General features: G+C 36.1%; 1 protein-coding gene across 1 annotated transcript; it reads left to right on the forward strand.

The window, feature by feature from the left end:
* The first annotated feature begins 1323 nt into the window (after positions 1 to 1323).
* LOC140945354 (uncharacterized) lies at positions 1324 to 15958 on the forward strand. The gene is made up of 8 exons (XM_073394390.1): positions 1324 to 1512; positions 1611 to 1733; positions 1953 to 2075; positions 2552 to 2674; positions 7275 to 7397; positions 7796 to 7918; positions 8500 to 8634; positions 15600 to 15958. Exons 2-8 carry the CDS (start codon positions 1673 to 1675, stop codon positions 15956 to 15958), a joined length of 1047 nt encoding a protein of 348 aa, XP_073250491.1. The 5' UTR covers positions 1324 to 1512; positions 1611 to 1672.
* Positions 15959 to 16160: the final 202 nt, after the last annotated feature.

Consider the following 16160-nt stretch of genomic DNA (forward strand, 5'->3'; position numbering starts at 1 on the left):
TGTTTGTCTTTCTTGTATTCTTTTTTGTATCTACTTGTATCGCGTGCTTTAAACCAAATGACAGTTAAATAAGGTAAGATAGCCACATCTTATAAAGCAACCAGTCAGCCTTTGTACCAAGAGAGTTTTTTTAAGGCACACAACGTATTTAGACTTTTGACAACAATATAAGTGCCGGATCCAGAACTTGATAAAAGATGGGGGGGCCTCAGTTTGGTCTAGAAATAAGGGGTAGGAGGCGGGCCCCCTGGGCTCCTCCCTTGGATTCGGCACTGAATGTGGCAAGGACGCCTCAACGGTCTGCTCTCAACAATGTTGAAACCATTTTACTGCCGTGTCAGCATCACCACTATCGGTATGCTTGCCTATGTTAATGGACGAATTTCTCAGCCTTTCTGGCAATCACGTGAGGTTTTTTTTAAAAACTTAACACAGTAAAAATAGAGATAAAAAAAGACGTTTCGACCGATCTTCGGTCATTTTCAAGTAAGTAAAAAGTTAAAAGAATTAGCATATATATGTGTCAGGTGTAAAAATATGTTAAGACGGCTATAGAAATGTAAAAGAATGAAGCAAAGCATGCAGAGAAAGAACAACAATAGAATCGAATTAAAAGAACCATTTAAAAGTGAGTCTGGCAATCACAGAATAAATAAATAAATCCAGCAAAAAGTAAAAATGCATGATCAAATGCCTGCAGGGACTGCAATTGCTTTTCTTCGTCATTACTAAAAGCCTAGTAATTTATGCAAGTATATATGGAGATATTCATTAAGTTTTTGTGAACAATCGTTTCTTCCAGAAAGTCCACGAAAGGTATACATTGTCTGTTTTATGTAATTACGTCTTTGCTTGTTTCACAGCTACCCCAACTACAGAAGAACAAAATAAATCCCTGTTGCAAGCACAAAATTACCTGTGTCTGTTAACCTTTAATTAAAGCCTTACATGGGTTAGCACCTTCCTATATAACAGAAATGTTGCAACCCTACAGACCATCAAGAAGCTTAAGATCTGCCTCTAAGAGGCTCCTGACAATACCATCAGCAAAGTTGAAGAAATATGGCTGTAGATAATTCTAATTTGCAGCACCTTCAATTTGGGACCCACTGCCAGAACCCATACGTAATCATGATGACATTCCAAAATTTAAAACTTGAATAAAGACTTTCTTATTCTAAGAACATTTTAATTAAAGTTCTGTCAGAATAATGTATATAATGTAAATATTACCATAACAATTTTAATTTTTAACTTTTAAATACGAATTTGTTACTTGTATTTCTATATATTTATGTTTTATTATTGATGTAATATCACAATTCTTTACCTTTTGATAGTCTTGTTTCTTTTCTATCTATTCTATTTGATTTTAAATTTATTTGCTTAACTTAGATGAGTGCGCAACAAGCCCTAAGACCTGTGACGTCAACGCTGCCTGTCAAAACACTGTAGGCTCCCGCACTTGTACATGCAGAGCTGGTTACACAGGAAATGGAAGAACCTGCAAAGGTGCGATCGAAATTAGGAGAATTTACAATATTTCATGTTGCCTTAAGTCACATTTGCCAAACTTAATAAACTGTAACTACATGTTCATAATGATGCAGATATCGATGAATGTTCTGCCAACTCTCACAACTGTGGCGTCAATGCAGTGTGTAGGAATGCTATGGGATCGTACGCCTGCGCATGTAAAGCAGGATACTCAGGCGATGGAAGGAAATGCACTGGTGAGCTGAGTGATGCATGTATAAAACATATAGTTAAAAGTTCCTTTCGCAATACACCCTGGATATAATGTAATTGCGTCAAGTAAGAACTCATAAACTGTGATGTCACGATTGTGTTAGCCACTTAAACATGCAACAAGTTGTTATCATATCCAAGAATACATCAAACTACCACTTTTAAAATTCTTACAACAACTTTAACTACATGTTCATATGCAGATATCGATGAATGTTCTGCCAACACTCACAGCTGTGACGTCAATGCAATGTGTAGCAATACTGTAAGTTCGTACACATGCGCCTGTCAAGCAGGATTCTCAGGCGATGGAAGGAAATGCACTGGTAAGCTGCATGGTGTATGAATAAAACATATAGTTCAAAGTGTCTTTCGCAATACACCCTGTATATAATGTAATTGTGTCACGTAAGAACTCATAAACTATGATGTCCCGATTGTATAAGCCATTTAAACATGCAACAAGTTGTTATCATATCCAAGAATACATTAAACTACCACTTTTAAAATTATTACAACAACTTTAACTATATGTTCATATGCAGATATCGATGAATGTTCTGCCAACACTCACAGCTGCGACGTCAATGCAATGTGTAGCAATACTTTAGGTTCTTACGTATGCGCCTGTCAAGCAGGATTCTCAGGCGATGGAAGGAGATGCAGATGCAGATGGAAGGAGATGCAGATGACGTCCAACACAGTTTTGCGTTTGAATTATACATCAAACTCTTTCAACGAAGGCCAGTGCAATTTTACTTGTAGTGGAGTAACTTCATTCATCTTTTTTTGTTTGTTTTAGACATCGACGAGTGTTCTACCAACTCTCATAGCTGTGACGTCAATGCGTTGTGCGGCAATACTGTGGGCTCCTACACATGCGCTTGCAAACCAGGATACTCGGGTAATGGAAGGACATGCTCTGGTAAGTTGAATAGTGCTATTTGCAAACAAAGTGTTTATGCTAAATTTGTATTTAGCAGTATCTCAAGCAATTACCCCACGTAAAAACCCATAAAATCCGATGACTTTATTGTGTGTAACCCAGTTAAACAGGCAACGGTGGGTATTCATATCTAAAAACACATCAAACCAAAAACTAAGCTACACGAGATTAATTTCTAAAAACAGATAAAGTTGTTTATCATGTACATACCGACATTTACGCGCCAAAATCATCGACATAAAAATAGTCTCTTCGCGCTAGAAAAGCTAGGTGATTGGTCATACCATTTTTTTCACTAGTGAAAAACGACGTGCGACGCCCTGATTGGCTATATCATTATTTTCACTAGTGAACAAAACCGTCTCGCTCACTCGCCGCTCCATATTTGGAAACCTTAGTGAAGGATTTCCATTTTCAACAAAGTTGCTGCCGCGCGATCACCATGCGGTAGTTTTAAGAACAGCTTCATTTCAATTTTAAAAATACCCCTTTAAAAGACAAAAAATGGAAAGAGGAAGTTTAAAAGAATGCTCAGTTTTCTTCTTGTGGAGCCAGTAACGAGAACCTCGACTCTGTACCGCGTCTATCTACTTTTTGGTTAGTAAAACAGCAGATTTTTAAAACTACCCTCAAAAAAAAGGCTACACAAAACAAGGAAAAATTATTTCCTTCTGGGTACTTCAAGCACAGAGGATCCGAGATCCACCCCTTGTAATTTGTTGTGAAACAGCCAATTGGAAAAGAAAAGGGGGAAGAAAACATTTGCTTAATCCGCACTAGAAGTCCTCCAAAACAGACTTTGCTCGTTAAGGACAAAATGAAGGAGTAAACATCGTAGCAAAAGGAAAAAGGCCTTACAGGCAATTACCAAACTCCCCTTTTTATAACGAAGAACGAGAAGTCCAAAGACTATACTGCAAAGCTAATTTTAGACAACGTGTATTGTTTTTTATAACAATATTTCGGCTGGCCATACCACTCTTCCCTTACCAAACCATATGTATTTTGAAACTGATTTTAAAGTATTTAAAATGTATTTTCAGTATTTGAACACTATTTTCCTGTATTTTAATACTATTTGACAAAAAAATTTAAATTTTCGCCCCTGTTTGAAATATATCTTGAGTGTAGTTAAATTGTATTTCATGTAAAGGAAAACCTCTCTCATCAATTTACAATGTATTTTGTTTAATAAATATGATTAAAATAGAGTATTTAAAATGTATTTTGGGCATAGAACCACTAACACTGTTACAAACAGAGTTCAAATAGACTATTTGAAATATGTTTTAAGGGCTCTTATGCTGACTGTAATTAAGATACTTTTAAATAGGGTACTTTAACTCTGTTTTGAGTTGTATCTAAAATGTATTTTGAGACGCATCCACTCACAAAGTTATAAACATAGTTCAAATAGACTATTTGAAATATGTTTTAAGAGCCTAAATGCTGACCGTATTTTAAATCCTTTTAAATAGGGTACTTTAAGACTGTTTTGAGTTGTATCTAAAATGTATTTTGAGACGCATCTACTGACAAAGTTACAAACAGAGTTCAAATAGACTATTTGAAATATGTTTTAAAACCTTAAGAACTGACCGCATTTTAAATACTTTTAAATAGGGTACTTAAACACTGTTTTGAGGTCTATTTGAATTGTATTTTGGGCACACAGCACTCTGACTATAAAAACAGATTATCCATAAACTATTTGAAGTCTGCTTAAAGTCATCAAATGCTTACCTTATTGTAAATACTTTAAAGTAGTGTACTTATAACTTAGTATTACTAGGGTGCAATACTGTAATGTCTTTTGGGAGACTCATACTCAGACTATAAATAAAAGTAACAATTGCACAAAGTTAATTTTTAAGCCTTCATCGTGTCACGAACTCATAAATGACTCAAAACAAGCTGTCACATATTGTGGACCGGATTCTCCTCCCAACAAAGTTCGAAGCTAAGCGAAAAATTAAATCTAAATTAAATAAAAAAAGAGAAGAAAATTAGGAATAGGTTTTAGCTTTGACTGACAGGACGTAACTGTGACAGTGTCTCCGATAAAAGATCTATCCGTTCCTCACTGTTCATTACCTGCAAGCTCTCTGCGAAAATCTCCGCGTAGATTTTAGCCGTGATTCAATTAATGCAGTTACGGGACTTTCCATAAGTTTTTTAAAAAAAACTTCTTAAAATCGCATTTTAATTTCATATAGAAATTTTTTCACAAACAGCCGAAGCCGCGGGCCGAGAACCGGATGCACGCGGTCAACAGAGGTTTATCTAAAATAAGCCCTTGAAATTACATAATAAATAAATTATCCAAGCTAAGATCTCACCTCATATATATTGCATCAAGAAACAAAGCTCAGATATGAATAAACTCCGACATATGGTTATCTTTCTCTCATAGATTATTCCGCACATGCATGGCATATTATTTCTAAGATGTCACGCGCGACTGAAATCACGACTTCGCGCCGCGGTGATGTGACAAATGCACGTGATAAACAAACCGTCCGTTGTCCTTTGCTCATTTCAAATTATTGTACCGGCGGTTGCTGTGATGGCGGGTGCGCTTGATTTTACTGTTTGTTACGATCTTACAAAAGTATACATTTCAACTCTGCGGATTGTCTGAACACGTAGATGTTGCATTTATCACGGATCAAAAATGGGTATGACTCCTCAGCGACTGTTATGTACTTTGAAAGGATCTGGTTCAGTTTCTCTCCGAAGCACGCGGTTTTGTGCTGTCTTGTGTGTTAATCCAAGAGTCTTCTGTTATGTGAGTATTATACACAATATATGCATAACATGTTACTAAGACGCTTAAGTATACGCCATATGAGAAACAAATGAAGGGTAGTAAACATTTATATACTCCCGCCTGTACGGCAATTCTAGTTTTTACAGGGTTCCATGCTCAGCCTCGCTGTTCTCAGTCACTTGATGTCACGTCACCGACCTCTTTCATGCACGTGTAAATTTGATGGTGTTATTCTTATGTTGTTCTTTATCAGCCAATAATTAAACGTTCAGGCGTAGCCTGCAAGCTTCTGATAATAATTGAGTAAAGCCGTGAATATAATAAAAAATGTAAGTTACATGTATGTAGATTATTATTTACCGGTAACGTAACACAATACTCTTTTGAAGCGGACGATTGATAGCCTGTGTACCGACCCCCTTCCCCTCCGATTTTTATTGAGGGGAGGGGGTTTGTACACAGGCTAAAGATTGATTTCAGCATTTCTGAAAAATTCCATAAGAATTTCCCGATAATTCCTAGGGAAATCAACGTAAAGTAATCGGCTAAGAGATAATTCCGGTGAAATGCTAGCGTAGGACTGTGTGGAGAAATTTCGCAGAAGTAAATCTTGCTTTTTCAGAGTAATTTTCGACGGTTTTGTATTCATTTTATTTCATGAATTTAAATGGTATTTTCATCCTGTTTTTGTACTGTTTTCATGCTCTTTCGACCGATTTTTGTACTGTTTTCAGACAACTCTAAGGCTATTTTCTTACAATTTTATACTGTTTTTGCATTTTTGCATCCTATTTTTGATGTATTTTCACAATATACGCGTGCTATTGCTTTTCTTCCTCTGTGGTATTTTAATACTATTTTCAAAGTATTTTTATTGTATTTGCAAATACGATTATTTTACTAAATTTCGAAACCCATTAGAAAGCTATTAAAATATATTTTGAAGCATAACATTTTAATAGCGTTTTAAACAGGTTAAAACACCTTTAAAATCAGTCGAAAAATATATTAAAAATATATTTTTGGACCTATTTTAAACCTGTTTTTTTCAAACTATGTTTAAAATTGCCATTAAAAATAGTTTTAAAATAGTATAGCAAATTAAAATATGTTTCTGAAACTGTTTTTATCCTGTTTTTATTCCGATTTATAAGATATTTAAAAACTATTTTAGACCTGTTTTGAGCCTTGCAAAAGCCCTGGAATTTTTTATATATTTTAAACGAATTTAAAAATACATTAAAAATTCTTTTTTAATAGCGTTTTAAACAGGTTAAAACACCTTTAAAAGCAGTCGAAAAATACATTAAAAATACACTTTTCACCCTATTTAAAACCTATTTCACAAAACAGGTTAAAAACAGTTTTCAAAAATAGCTTAAAAATACATTCAAAACAGTGTTGGATTTGGTAAGGGTTCTTCAGGTTTTTTTATACTTTTATCGAAGGTTAAAATGTATTTTGTGGAAGAACTTGGCCTCCAAAACTTGGTTGCCGTGGTTACGTCAATGTAGACGTATTCGTCACGACGACTTTCTAAATTAGTTTTTAGGAAAAACCACTAAGTGTAGTGGTTATAGCTTGAACAGTTTGGAAGACATTCATCTTCAAAAGTTCCCCCCCCCCGGTCTGAATCGAATAGCGCGTAGAAGACCATAGACACCCACTTTATAATGAGTATCAACTTAGTGATACATGACCCCCAACGCAGTTTTACGTTTGAATTATACAATCAAACTCTTTCAATGTAGGCCAGTGCGATTTTACTTGTAGTGGAGTAACTTCATTTATTTTTTTTGTTTGTTTTAGACATCGACGAGTGTTCTACCAACTCTCACAGCTGTGACGTAAATGCGGTGTGCGGCAATACTCTGGGTTCTTACACATGCGCTTGCAAACCAGGATACTCGGGTAATGGAAGAACATGCTCTGGTAAGTTGAATAGTGTAATTTAAAAACAAAGTGTTTATGCTAAATTTGTCTTTAGCAGTATAAAAAGCAATTACCCCAAGCAAAAACTCACAAAATCTGATGACACTACTGTGTGTAACCCAGTTAAACAGGCAATGGGTGTTCCTAAAAATACACCAAACTAAAAACTAAACTTCACCAGATGAATTTCTAAAACTATATCTATTCGATAAAGTTGTAAAGATAGTTTCTTTTATGTGAAGACTTGTAACGTATTTAATGAATGTTTATGTATTGGTTTCTCGAATATATCACCTTACAAGCTACTAAAAAATTCGAGTGTAAGCATAATAAAAATTATGTATGTATGCAAACTACTCGCTTTTAAATTTTTGTAATTGTAACATTTTTGTATGTAGATATCGACGAATGCTCTACCAGCTCTCACAGCTGTGACGTTAATGGGGTGTGCAGTAATACTGTGGGGTCTTACGCATGCGCATGCAAAGCAGGATTCACAGGAGATGGAAACACCTGCAGTGGTGAGTCGTTCAAGTCTAATTTAAAATGATTGTTTGATATGTTTGTTTTTTGAATAAACCGGCAACAACGGCAATACAACATTCTTTATTTGTACTCTTCTTGCCCTTCCAATAAAGTTTGGGTTGGATGGGAAAAAAAAAAATTACAGTAAAAATGACCGCTTGGAGTAAGCGAACAGACGAAGCGATGTCAAGCAGTCAGATTATGTAAGCAATAAAGTACAGGCGCCAGTTGTCCAAACGCTGGATAGCGCTATCCAACAGATAAATCACTATTCAGTAGGTTAGTATGAGGTAAGCAATTGCGCTATCCACTGGATAGAGATTTATCTACTGGATAGAGTTATCCATCTTTTGAACAACTGGGGCCAGGTCGGCAAGATACGTAAAGTTGTAAGATGTGCGTAAGTGCGATATTTTTTTTTGTCCAATAAGTGCACAATATAGATTATTCAAACCTGCGATCAATTTCCTTTTATCGAGCTTAAAATAATTAATTCCGTTTAACTTGTTTCCCCTTTACAAAGAAAACGGTTACAAAGGTTATGATTACGCTTGCTTGTATTGTTCCCTTTTTGTAGATATTGACGAGTGCACCCGCGGTACTCACAACTGCCACAGTTCACTTGCTTCATGTACCAACACAGTGGGATCCTTTAGTTGTTCATGTAACAATCCTTACACTGGAAATGGCAGAACTTGCAATCTAGCATCAGGTAATCAACTCGACGAATATTAGGTAGATGTCCATTTACTAGACCTCTATTCGGAGATGGCAAAACTTGCATTAATATTCCATACGGTAATTAATCACCAAGAATTATAGGAATGTGTTCATTCACTAGACCCTTATTTACTCTCGTTAGAAGCAGAGTACTCTAACGTTGATTGTTTAAAGAGGGTTTCAGTTATATGCAAATATTACCCAGATCTCTTGTCGACGAAGCCGAAAGCGAGATCTGGTCAATTAATCAAATTCTTTTTTATTAGCCACTCAAACTGCCTAAAAAGTATATGTATTGCGGGAATGACATGAGTATTGTCATCAACGCGAGCTATGGTTTCTGCAATTCATTCTTCACAAAATCTTTTTCTGATCTTTTCCCCTTTTTCTTGCTTCATTACGACGCACGAATTCGTGTATTGATCATGACTGGCTTTGTACAAGCCAAGGCCCATTGAAGAACAAGAGAATGGAAAAGTTTGCTATTTAAGATTTCTTATATATTAAGTGAATACTTATATTGCAACAGTTTACTTACTAGTGACTTCTAATATGTAGGGATCGGATCGTCCATCATTCTTGTTCCCAGAGCTTCGATCCTTTTGCGGGTCAGCGTCGGCAATCCACACTGACCAAAAGGATCAAAGCTCTGGAACGAAAATGATCGTCCATACGTCTATTTACCAGTTTTTCTGGACACAGGCTTGCCCAGAGGGAATGTGAACGAACGGGACTCAGGTCCAATGCGAGGTGCATGTTATCCCTACCCAACCCCACAACCCTTAAAGGTGGGCCACACCACCGGGGTATACAACCCCTACTCTCTCCGAAAAGTGATGTTCCCACAAAAAGAAATAATTGAAAGTGCTGTGAGACAGGACCTACGGTTTTTCGTCCTTATCCGAGAAGACTAGAAAGTCTAAACATTTGCAGATGTCATTGCAAAGGCAGCACTTTCATCTCAGTTATTTAAAGACCCCGAGTGTTGGTCCGGCCGGGGTTTGAACCCGCGTTGAACCCTACGTCCTCAGGTTAGTGAGGTGACCTGCTTAGGTAGGGTAACCCGCCTGTTCATACAATCTCTCATATGGTTACCCCCACCTATCATGTAAACTTGATCAAATTTATTATGAGAGATTATATGGACAGGCGGGTTACCCACCTACACGTGAAGAGGCCTTTATAATTGTAACAGTTTACTTACTAGTGACTTCTAATATGTAAGGATCGTATGATCCATCATTCTCGTTCCCAGAGCTTCGATCCTTTTGCGGGCCAGCGTCGGCGATCCACGCTGACCAAAAGGATCGAAGCTCTGGGAACGAGAATGATCGTCCATACGTCTGGTTAGATTGTGGTTATACTCGTTTCGTACCTACTAGACTAAGCCAGCCTTTTAATTACTGTTTGAGTTTCCTACTTTTCTGGTTTTTTTTTTCTCAACATTCTCAGTATGTTGAGCAGTATTCCAAGACAGTGGTTTAGGGATTAACGGACTAATTCTTATAGACATACTGCAATAATGCACTACATAATGACAGTTTCTTGGTGATGAGGAGAAGAAAACTAATCAATACCCACAACACAACACAAAAGTATCGGTTTCCGCCGCAACATGAAGAAACACCCTAAATAAAAGATAGAGTTCAGTACTCCATAGAAAATTGCAAGAGTACGATTTTTAGTCGCGTCTTGAGCAAGAAAATAGAAGAGGAACTGAAACGTTACGACAAAGACCACATTAGCTGCCATGAAATGATCGGATGGACTCATGATCAGTGGCCAATTTTTAAAAAAACTTTGAGCATCATTGATCAAAGGGTTCTTCGTCCATTTTTTTACGTGAGATAAAGAAGCTTCACTATAAGAAATATATGAAAATGGCGTGTTGTAAATCCGTTGCACAAGGCGAATGGTACTGCCGTGGTGCTGCATACTTAAGGTCCAACTAGCAAAAATCACTTTGACGTTAGACCCTTCTCACCAAAATGGTTTAAACAGAAGCAGGGGAGTGAGATTGGAAGGGGCAACAAGCTTGAAATCTTGTTTCTTCTCAATATTATTTATTCACCGTTTCTGATTGTCTGTCCCGCCGCTAAATCCTCACAACCGGCACACGGTTACCATATTTGGAGGCCGATGTAGGCAGTACCCAATCGATGGCATGCTCCTCCTCGATCTGCATAATGCCTCACATCTTACTTAGACTCATTCAATAATTGTTCAATATATGAAATATTTGTGACTCAATAAGGTTCTCATTAGAAGAGGAAACTTTAAACTTGTTTCCGCCAAGTTAAAGCGGGGAGTCGAAAAATCTTCACATTGATCACGAGCGAACCATTACATTATTCATGATATATGCAATATTACTTTCAATCCGCAGAATTGCCGATTTCTCCTAAATTTTCCCTATTAACTGCTAATGTGGTCAACTTTAACCGTCGAGACCCAACTGTTGTCTAACGAAAAGTTCGGAAATAGATCCTCCGAGAATCACGGTTACCCCAAATCTTAATTTGCTAGTTTTTATCTTCTCCTTTTAGTATCTTGTGTTTGGATTTTATTTTTATTCATTCACGGTAACCTTTGAAAGAAATTCAGTTGGCTCCATCCACTTTCCTTTCCCTTACAGTGTATTTTATTTCGCTCTTCCTTCCCTTTACCCTTGTTCATTAATTCTGTACCAATTTGTTTTACGACCTCTTACCAAAAACACTAAACGAAGATAAATGCGACTTCAATTAGTAATGTATTCGTACCGTGCGCAAGTCACTTTTTTTTTTTTTTTAAACATTAGGAGCTTTACAATAGAGAGCCACCACAGAAGCGAGAACGTCATAAAAATCGTAAATTTAGTGACACCTCCTTCAAAACCTATCAGTATTCATTAGGAGTATCGTCCAATGGACTTTACGAATTCAATCACTTGGGGCGGGTGGGCTTTTAATGCGGTCTGAGGAAAAATACGAGTTAAAATGACTGAGACATGTAATGTATAATAAATATAAAATGTTAAAAATGTTATATACTACGGTCATCCTAATTTGCAACAAAATTAAAACTTATTTGCAAAACCTTATTCACAAACATGTCGAAGTGTTTTCACTGAGAAATCACCAGACTAATCCAATTTCACGACTGTTTATTCATCGAGCCAAGAATAAGTCGGTGAAGTGAGACGCAAACAATTCTTACGTGTACTAGTCACTGACCAGTTTGCAATTCCGCAAAACTTAATTTATATCAATTCCCATTATGCCGTGTTGCATCGCTGTTAGATGAAGTGACACTCTCTTCGAACGTTTTTCCCTCTTGTACGATTTAGAATAACTGTGGATTATATGGACGGGGGGAGGGGGGAGGGGTACCCTCCTGTATTTGCATTTGATTATATCTGACCATCCAACTTTTGTTATTTTGGCTGCTTTTGTGTTCCCATTCTATTATTATTATTATTATTATTATTATTATTATTATTATTATTATTATTATTATTATTATTATTACTATTATTATTATTATTATTATTATTATTAATTATGTCTATTTCCTCTTCTTTTATGTAAGGTTAAGTTACTTCTATTTTTTAGAATTTGTAAATGAATAGTTTCTTTCTTCACTTATTATATATAGGATTGTTTTTGTTCTCTAATAAAGGCCGAGGGGTTTCTTTTGTAACGGATGGAATTGTAGATAGTGTTTTGATGAATTAATAAGATTTTTTGTAACAGCAGGTTGATTGTAAACAGGATTTTAATTGAGGTTTTGTAATAAAGATTGTCATTATTATTATTATTATTATTATTATTATTATTATTATTATTATTATTATTATTATTATTATTATTATCATAATATTCAATCTGGCTGTCAAACAATTCGTAGATTCCAAGGTGGCAGACCAGCAGCAAATTCCATCAACCGACACGACTCCAGCCCCCATCCGAGTTGTCATACCATTTAAAGATCAGGTCCCTGCTAATATAGTGAAAAAACGTCTCACAGACCACAGCTTAAAAATCAAGACCACTGTTCAACCCGTGTTCATAAGCAGAAAACTCAACGAAGACCTTAAATTTCGAGAAGTCAAGCCAGCCATTGTTAACCAACAATGTTTAGTTTATCAATTTCAATGTAACCTGTGCGATGCAGGATATGTTGGTTATACTCGCGGCAACCTCCACGAACGTGTTGATGGACACAAACAGAAATCGTCGTCAATTTGTAAACATTATTTTAGCGAACATAACTCGGACGTACCACTTTTTCTTTCAGAACAATTTCACGTGCTCACTAAAGGTTCCAACAAATTTGATTGCCTAATTAAGGAGATGCTCTTTATAAGAAAACTCAAACCATCCTTAAACGTGCAGGCGGACTCGATTCGCGCAAAGGTATTTACTTGGAGAACTTGTGATCCTTTGTTATTATGCTAATTTGTAGAGACTATAGAAATCAAATCTTCGCATTATTTGTTCTTTTTGCCTTGAGAATGGTGTCATGATGATACCGAAACGTTGGCTTTTAACGTTAATATTCGCTTGCTTATTATTATTATTATTATTATTTATTTTATTTTATTTTTTTAGTTAAAAAGAGAAAACCTTTATTTAGCAATCCTACTGATGAAGTGAAATATTTAGTAATAGTAATAGATTATTAGCCGACCCCATATAAAATGGCTTTTCAGCCAACTTGATATATGATTAAAAGCATAATTATCTACTTTACAGTATGTGAAATTTACATTGTATTGGGAAAAAAAAAATGAAGTAAGGAAATGACGCTTCTTCACTTCAGCCTTAAGCTGTTGGAGATTCTTCTATATTACCTGAAGATTCTGCAAAGTCATTCCAGAGGCGGACTGCTCATGGCCGCTGACCGGCAGCGTATCTAAAGGAAGGCATGTCTAACTTGTTTCTGTTTTCGATTTTACGAGAGTGCGCATCGACCATTTTCTTAAGCTTATTGCAGATAAGGAGCTGGGCAAGTCCCTTAACATGTGTCAAATAAACTGAAATTTTTTTAAGGCTTGTCAAAACACAAGGCATGCGTTTTATCACTGGTTAAAAAATCTTGCGCTTATTACGCTCGAAATTTAAACCAGTGATAAAACACTGCTGTTCGTGTTTTAAACATTACTAAACACGGAACGCTTGCAGACTAGAAAACGATTGTTTTTTCTTTTCCTACATGGAGATACATTACCTTAGAATTAAACACCAAAAACCATTCACCAACATTTGACAATAATAATAATAATATTAATTATTTGGTATTGCGCAAATTAACATATATCAAATGATCAAATGCGCATTACAAACTATTAAAGCTATCTAAAAATATATTAATTATCGAATTAAACATGAATACATCTGTAAATGACACCTAACTTAATTATTTAGTACTTAACCTATTACTTACAATAATTATAACTTAAAGAAATGTTATATGTTTCATTAAAATTGATAAAAAAGAGAGTAAAATTAATATACACCTATGTATAATTAAAAATTGTATGCAAGTTTAAAATAATAAGTCTTTAGCTGTTTCTTAAAACTATACAATTAACTTGAACGAAATGGAATAAGAGTGATAAAAATGTATTTGAAACAGCGCAAATACACTTTTTTGTGGCGTTTTCGCTCCATGACGTCGCAGTCGTTGTTGCTTAATATGCTCCTTATATGGAAAGAGACCGTGACTGATATGGAGATCGGGTATGCCAAATATGGAGAATATGGACTCTACGCCTCCGACTGAGTTTAATAAAATTTGGAGGGGCTAAACTGAAACGTCACTGAAATTCGCAGTAGGCTGCGAGATTAAAACCACACCATTTGAAGAGAGAGCATCATGCCACTAGCACGGAAGCTCAGAAAGAAAAAAACTCTATTTTGCGCGTTTCAGCCTGATCATTATGATAACAAGCTTCAATCGTATCTGACACTTGCCCGAGCTTGTTTTTATAAAGGGAGGCTCTCCAGCAAAGTGTGGCTCGCTGCTTTCCGTTATTTACTCTATGCCGCATCTCTTGACGCACACGGATCCGTGCAGAAGAAGAAAATGAAATTGCATGAAACTGCAGGCAATGAAAATATCAAACAGGAATAGTTCATACTTCCTTTTGAGTTCATGGTCATCCTAACTCAGGGGATTTTGAAACTCGACCTTGGTACTAAAGTTCCAAGGCAACCTCATAACAGTTACAAAGGTGTAAAGTAAAAGTCTCTTATTGCCGACACTACAACCTTTTTATAAGCTCTATTTTTTTACAATCTGACTGAGTTAATTCTCGTGCGCTCATTGGCTAATTTCTATTAACAATAAGAGGACAGACATAAAATTTTAATTTCTCCAAGACGAAACACCGTATATAACGGAGAGTTTCTAAAATTTACCCGCTTAATACGGACACCGTTTAATATGGACAACGTTAACGGACACTTTTTTGTATCCCGAAGCACAAACTCGCATACATTGTTAACCCCTGCTATTTACGGACACTGGTTATCTTCGCGCTGTCTATTTTCCTTGTAACAATCACGTGCTAATTGTAGATATTGTACACTGTTCAAACAATGACAGATTTCTTTGGGTTTAAGAAGCAGAATAGCGTGATGAGTCAGTCTTTCCCGTGTTTGACCCTTGTACTATATAGCCATTTAATAGTTTTTTTTTTTTCTGTTACAAAAGTCTCACTTCCTTATTGCCTTTTCGCCGCAGTCATTTTTCCTACCCTTCTTCCTCTTTGTCTGCCATAGTCTTTATATCAATACAACATGTGTCCAGGACGTTTTTTCTGAGAGCCCTGTTTATGCTCAGTAGATAAACCTTTGTGAAATCAGTCAAACTACAAGAAAAACTAAAATATTAAATGATTTTCAAGCTTTTCAAAAGTTAAGTTAGTTCTCATGATAATTTTTATAATTATTTCCTTTTTTCCTATATCAGAATGTCAGAATTACGGAAGTCTTAACAGCGGTGACAGAAAGGCTACGTACACTACTCGCAGCTATAATTGTGACAGTGGAATCGGACCTGGTTGGTTTCGTTTTGAGGGGTCCGCCGGCACAAGAATGCCAACTTCATGTCCACCTGAATATAGGTGTAACACTTATGCAGCCGGCTGGTTGAATGGTGGACACCCTACAGTAGCAGACGGTCAGGTCAGCAGGCGGGTGTGTTTTCGTTATATTGGTAACTGCTGTCACTGGTCAACAAACATCAAAGTAAGAAATTGTGGTTCATATTATGTGTACTATCTTAATGGTACACCTGGGTGCGATCTCCGTTATTGTGGCACTAACTAAAAACAAGGTGCAAGTAAAGTAATAGATATTCTATCATTTCACTTACGTAGGCTACATTGTATTAAAGAAAGAAAAGAAAATAGAAAAATAGAAAAAAACTGCACTTAAGGTGACTCGACCCAGTTTTTTTGAAGGGGTACCATCCTACTTTGAAGCTCTCTGGTATCCCCACCTTTACTTTTATCGTAAGTCTAACGCATAG

This window comes from Porites lutea, chromosome 8 (genome assembly GCF_958299795.1).
Source record: "Porites lutea chromosome 8, jaPorLute2.1, whole genome shotgun sequence".
Classification (NCBI taxonomy): domain Eukaryota; kingdom Metazoa; phylum Cnidaria; class Anthozoa; order Scleractinia; family Poritidae; genus Porites; species Porites lutea.

Excerpts from the sequence above, each read along its gene's own strand:
- LOC140945354 (XM_073394390.1), top strand. The coding sequence starts at position 1,673 with ATGGGATCGTACGCCTGCGCATGTAAAGCAGGATACTCAGGCGATGGA. Across the intron at positions 1,734-1,952 it reads CGATGGAAGGAAATGCACTG|ATATCGATGAATGTTCTGCC; the intron begins GTGAGCTGAGTG and ends GTTCATATGCAG. Across the intron at positions 7,398-7,795 it reads TAATGGAAGAACATGCTCTG|ATATCGACGAATGCTCTACC; the intron begins GTAAGTTGAATA and ends TTTTGTATGTAG.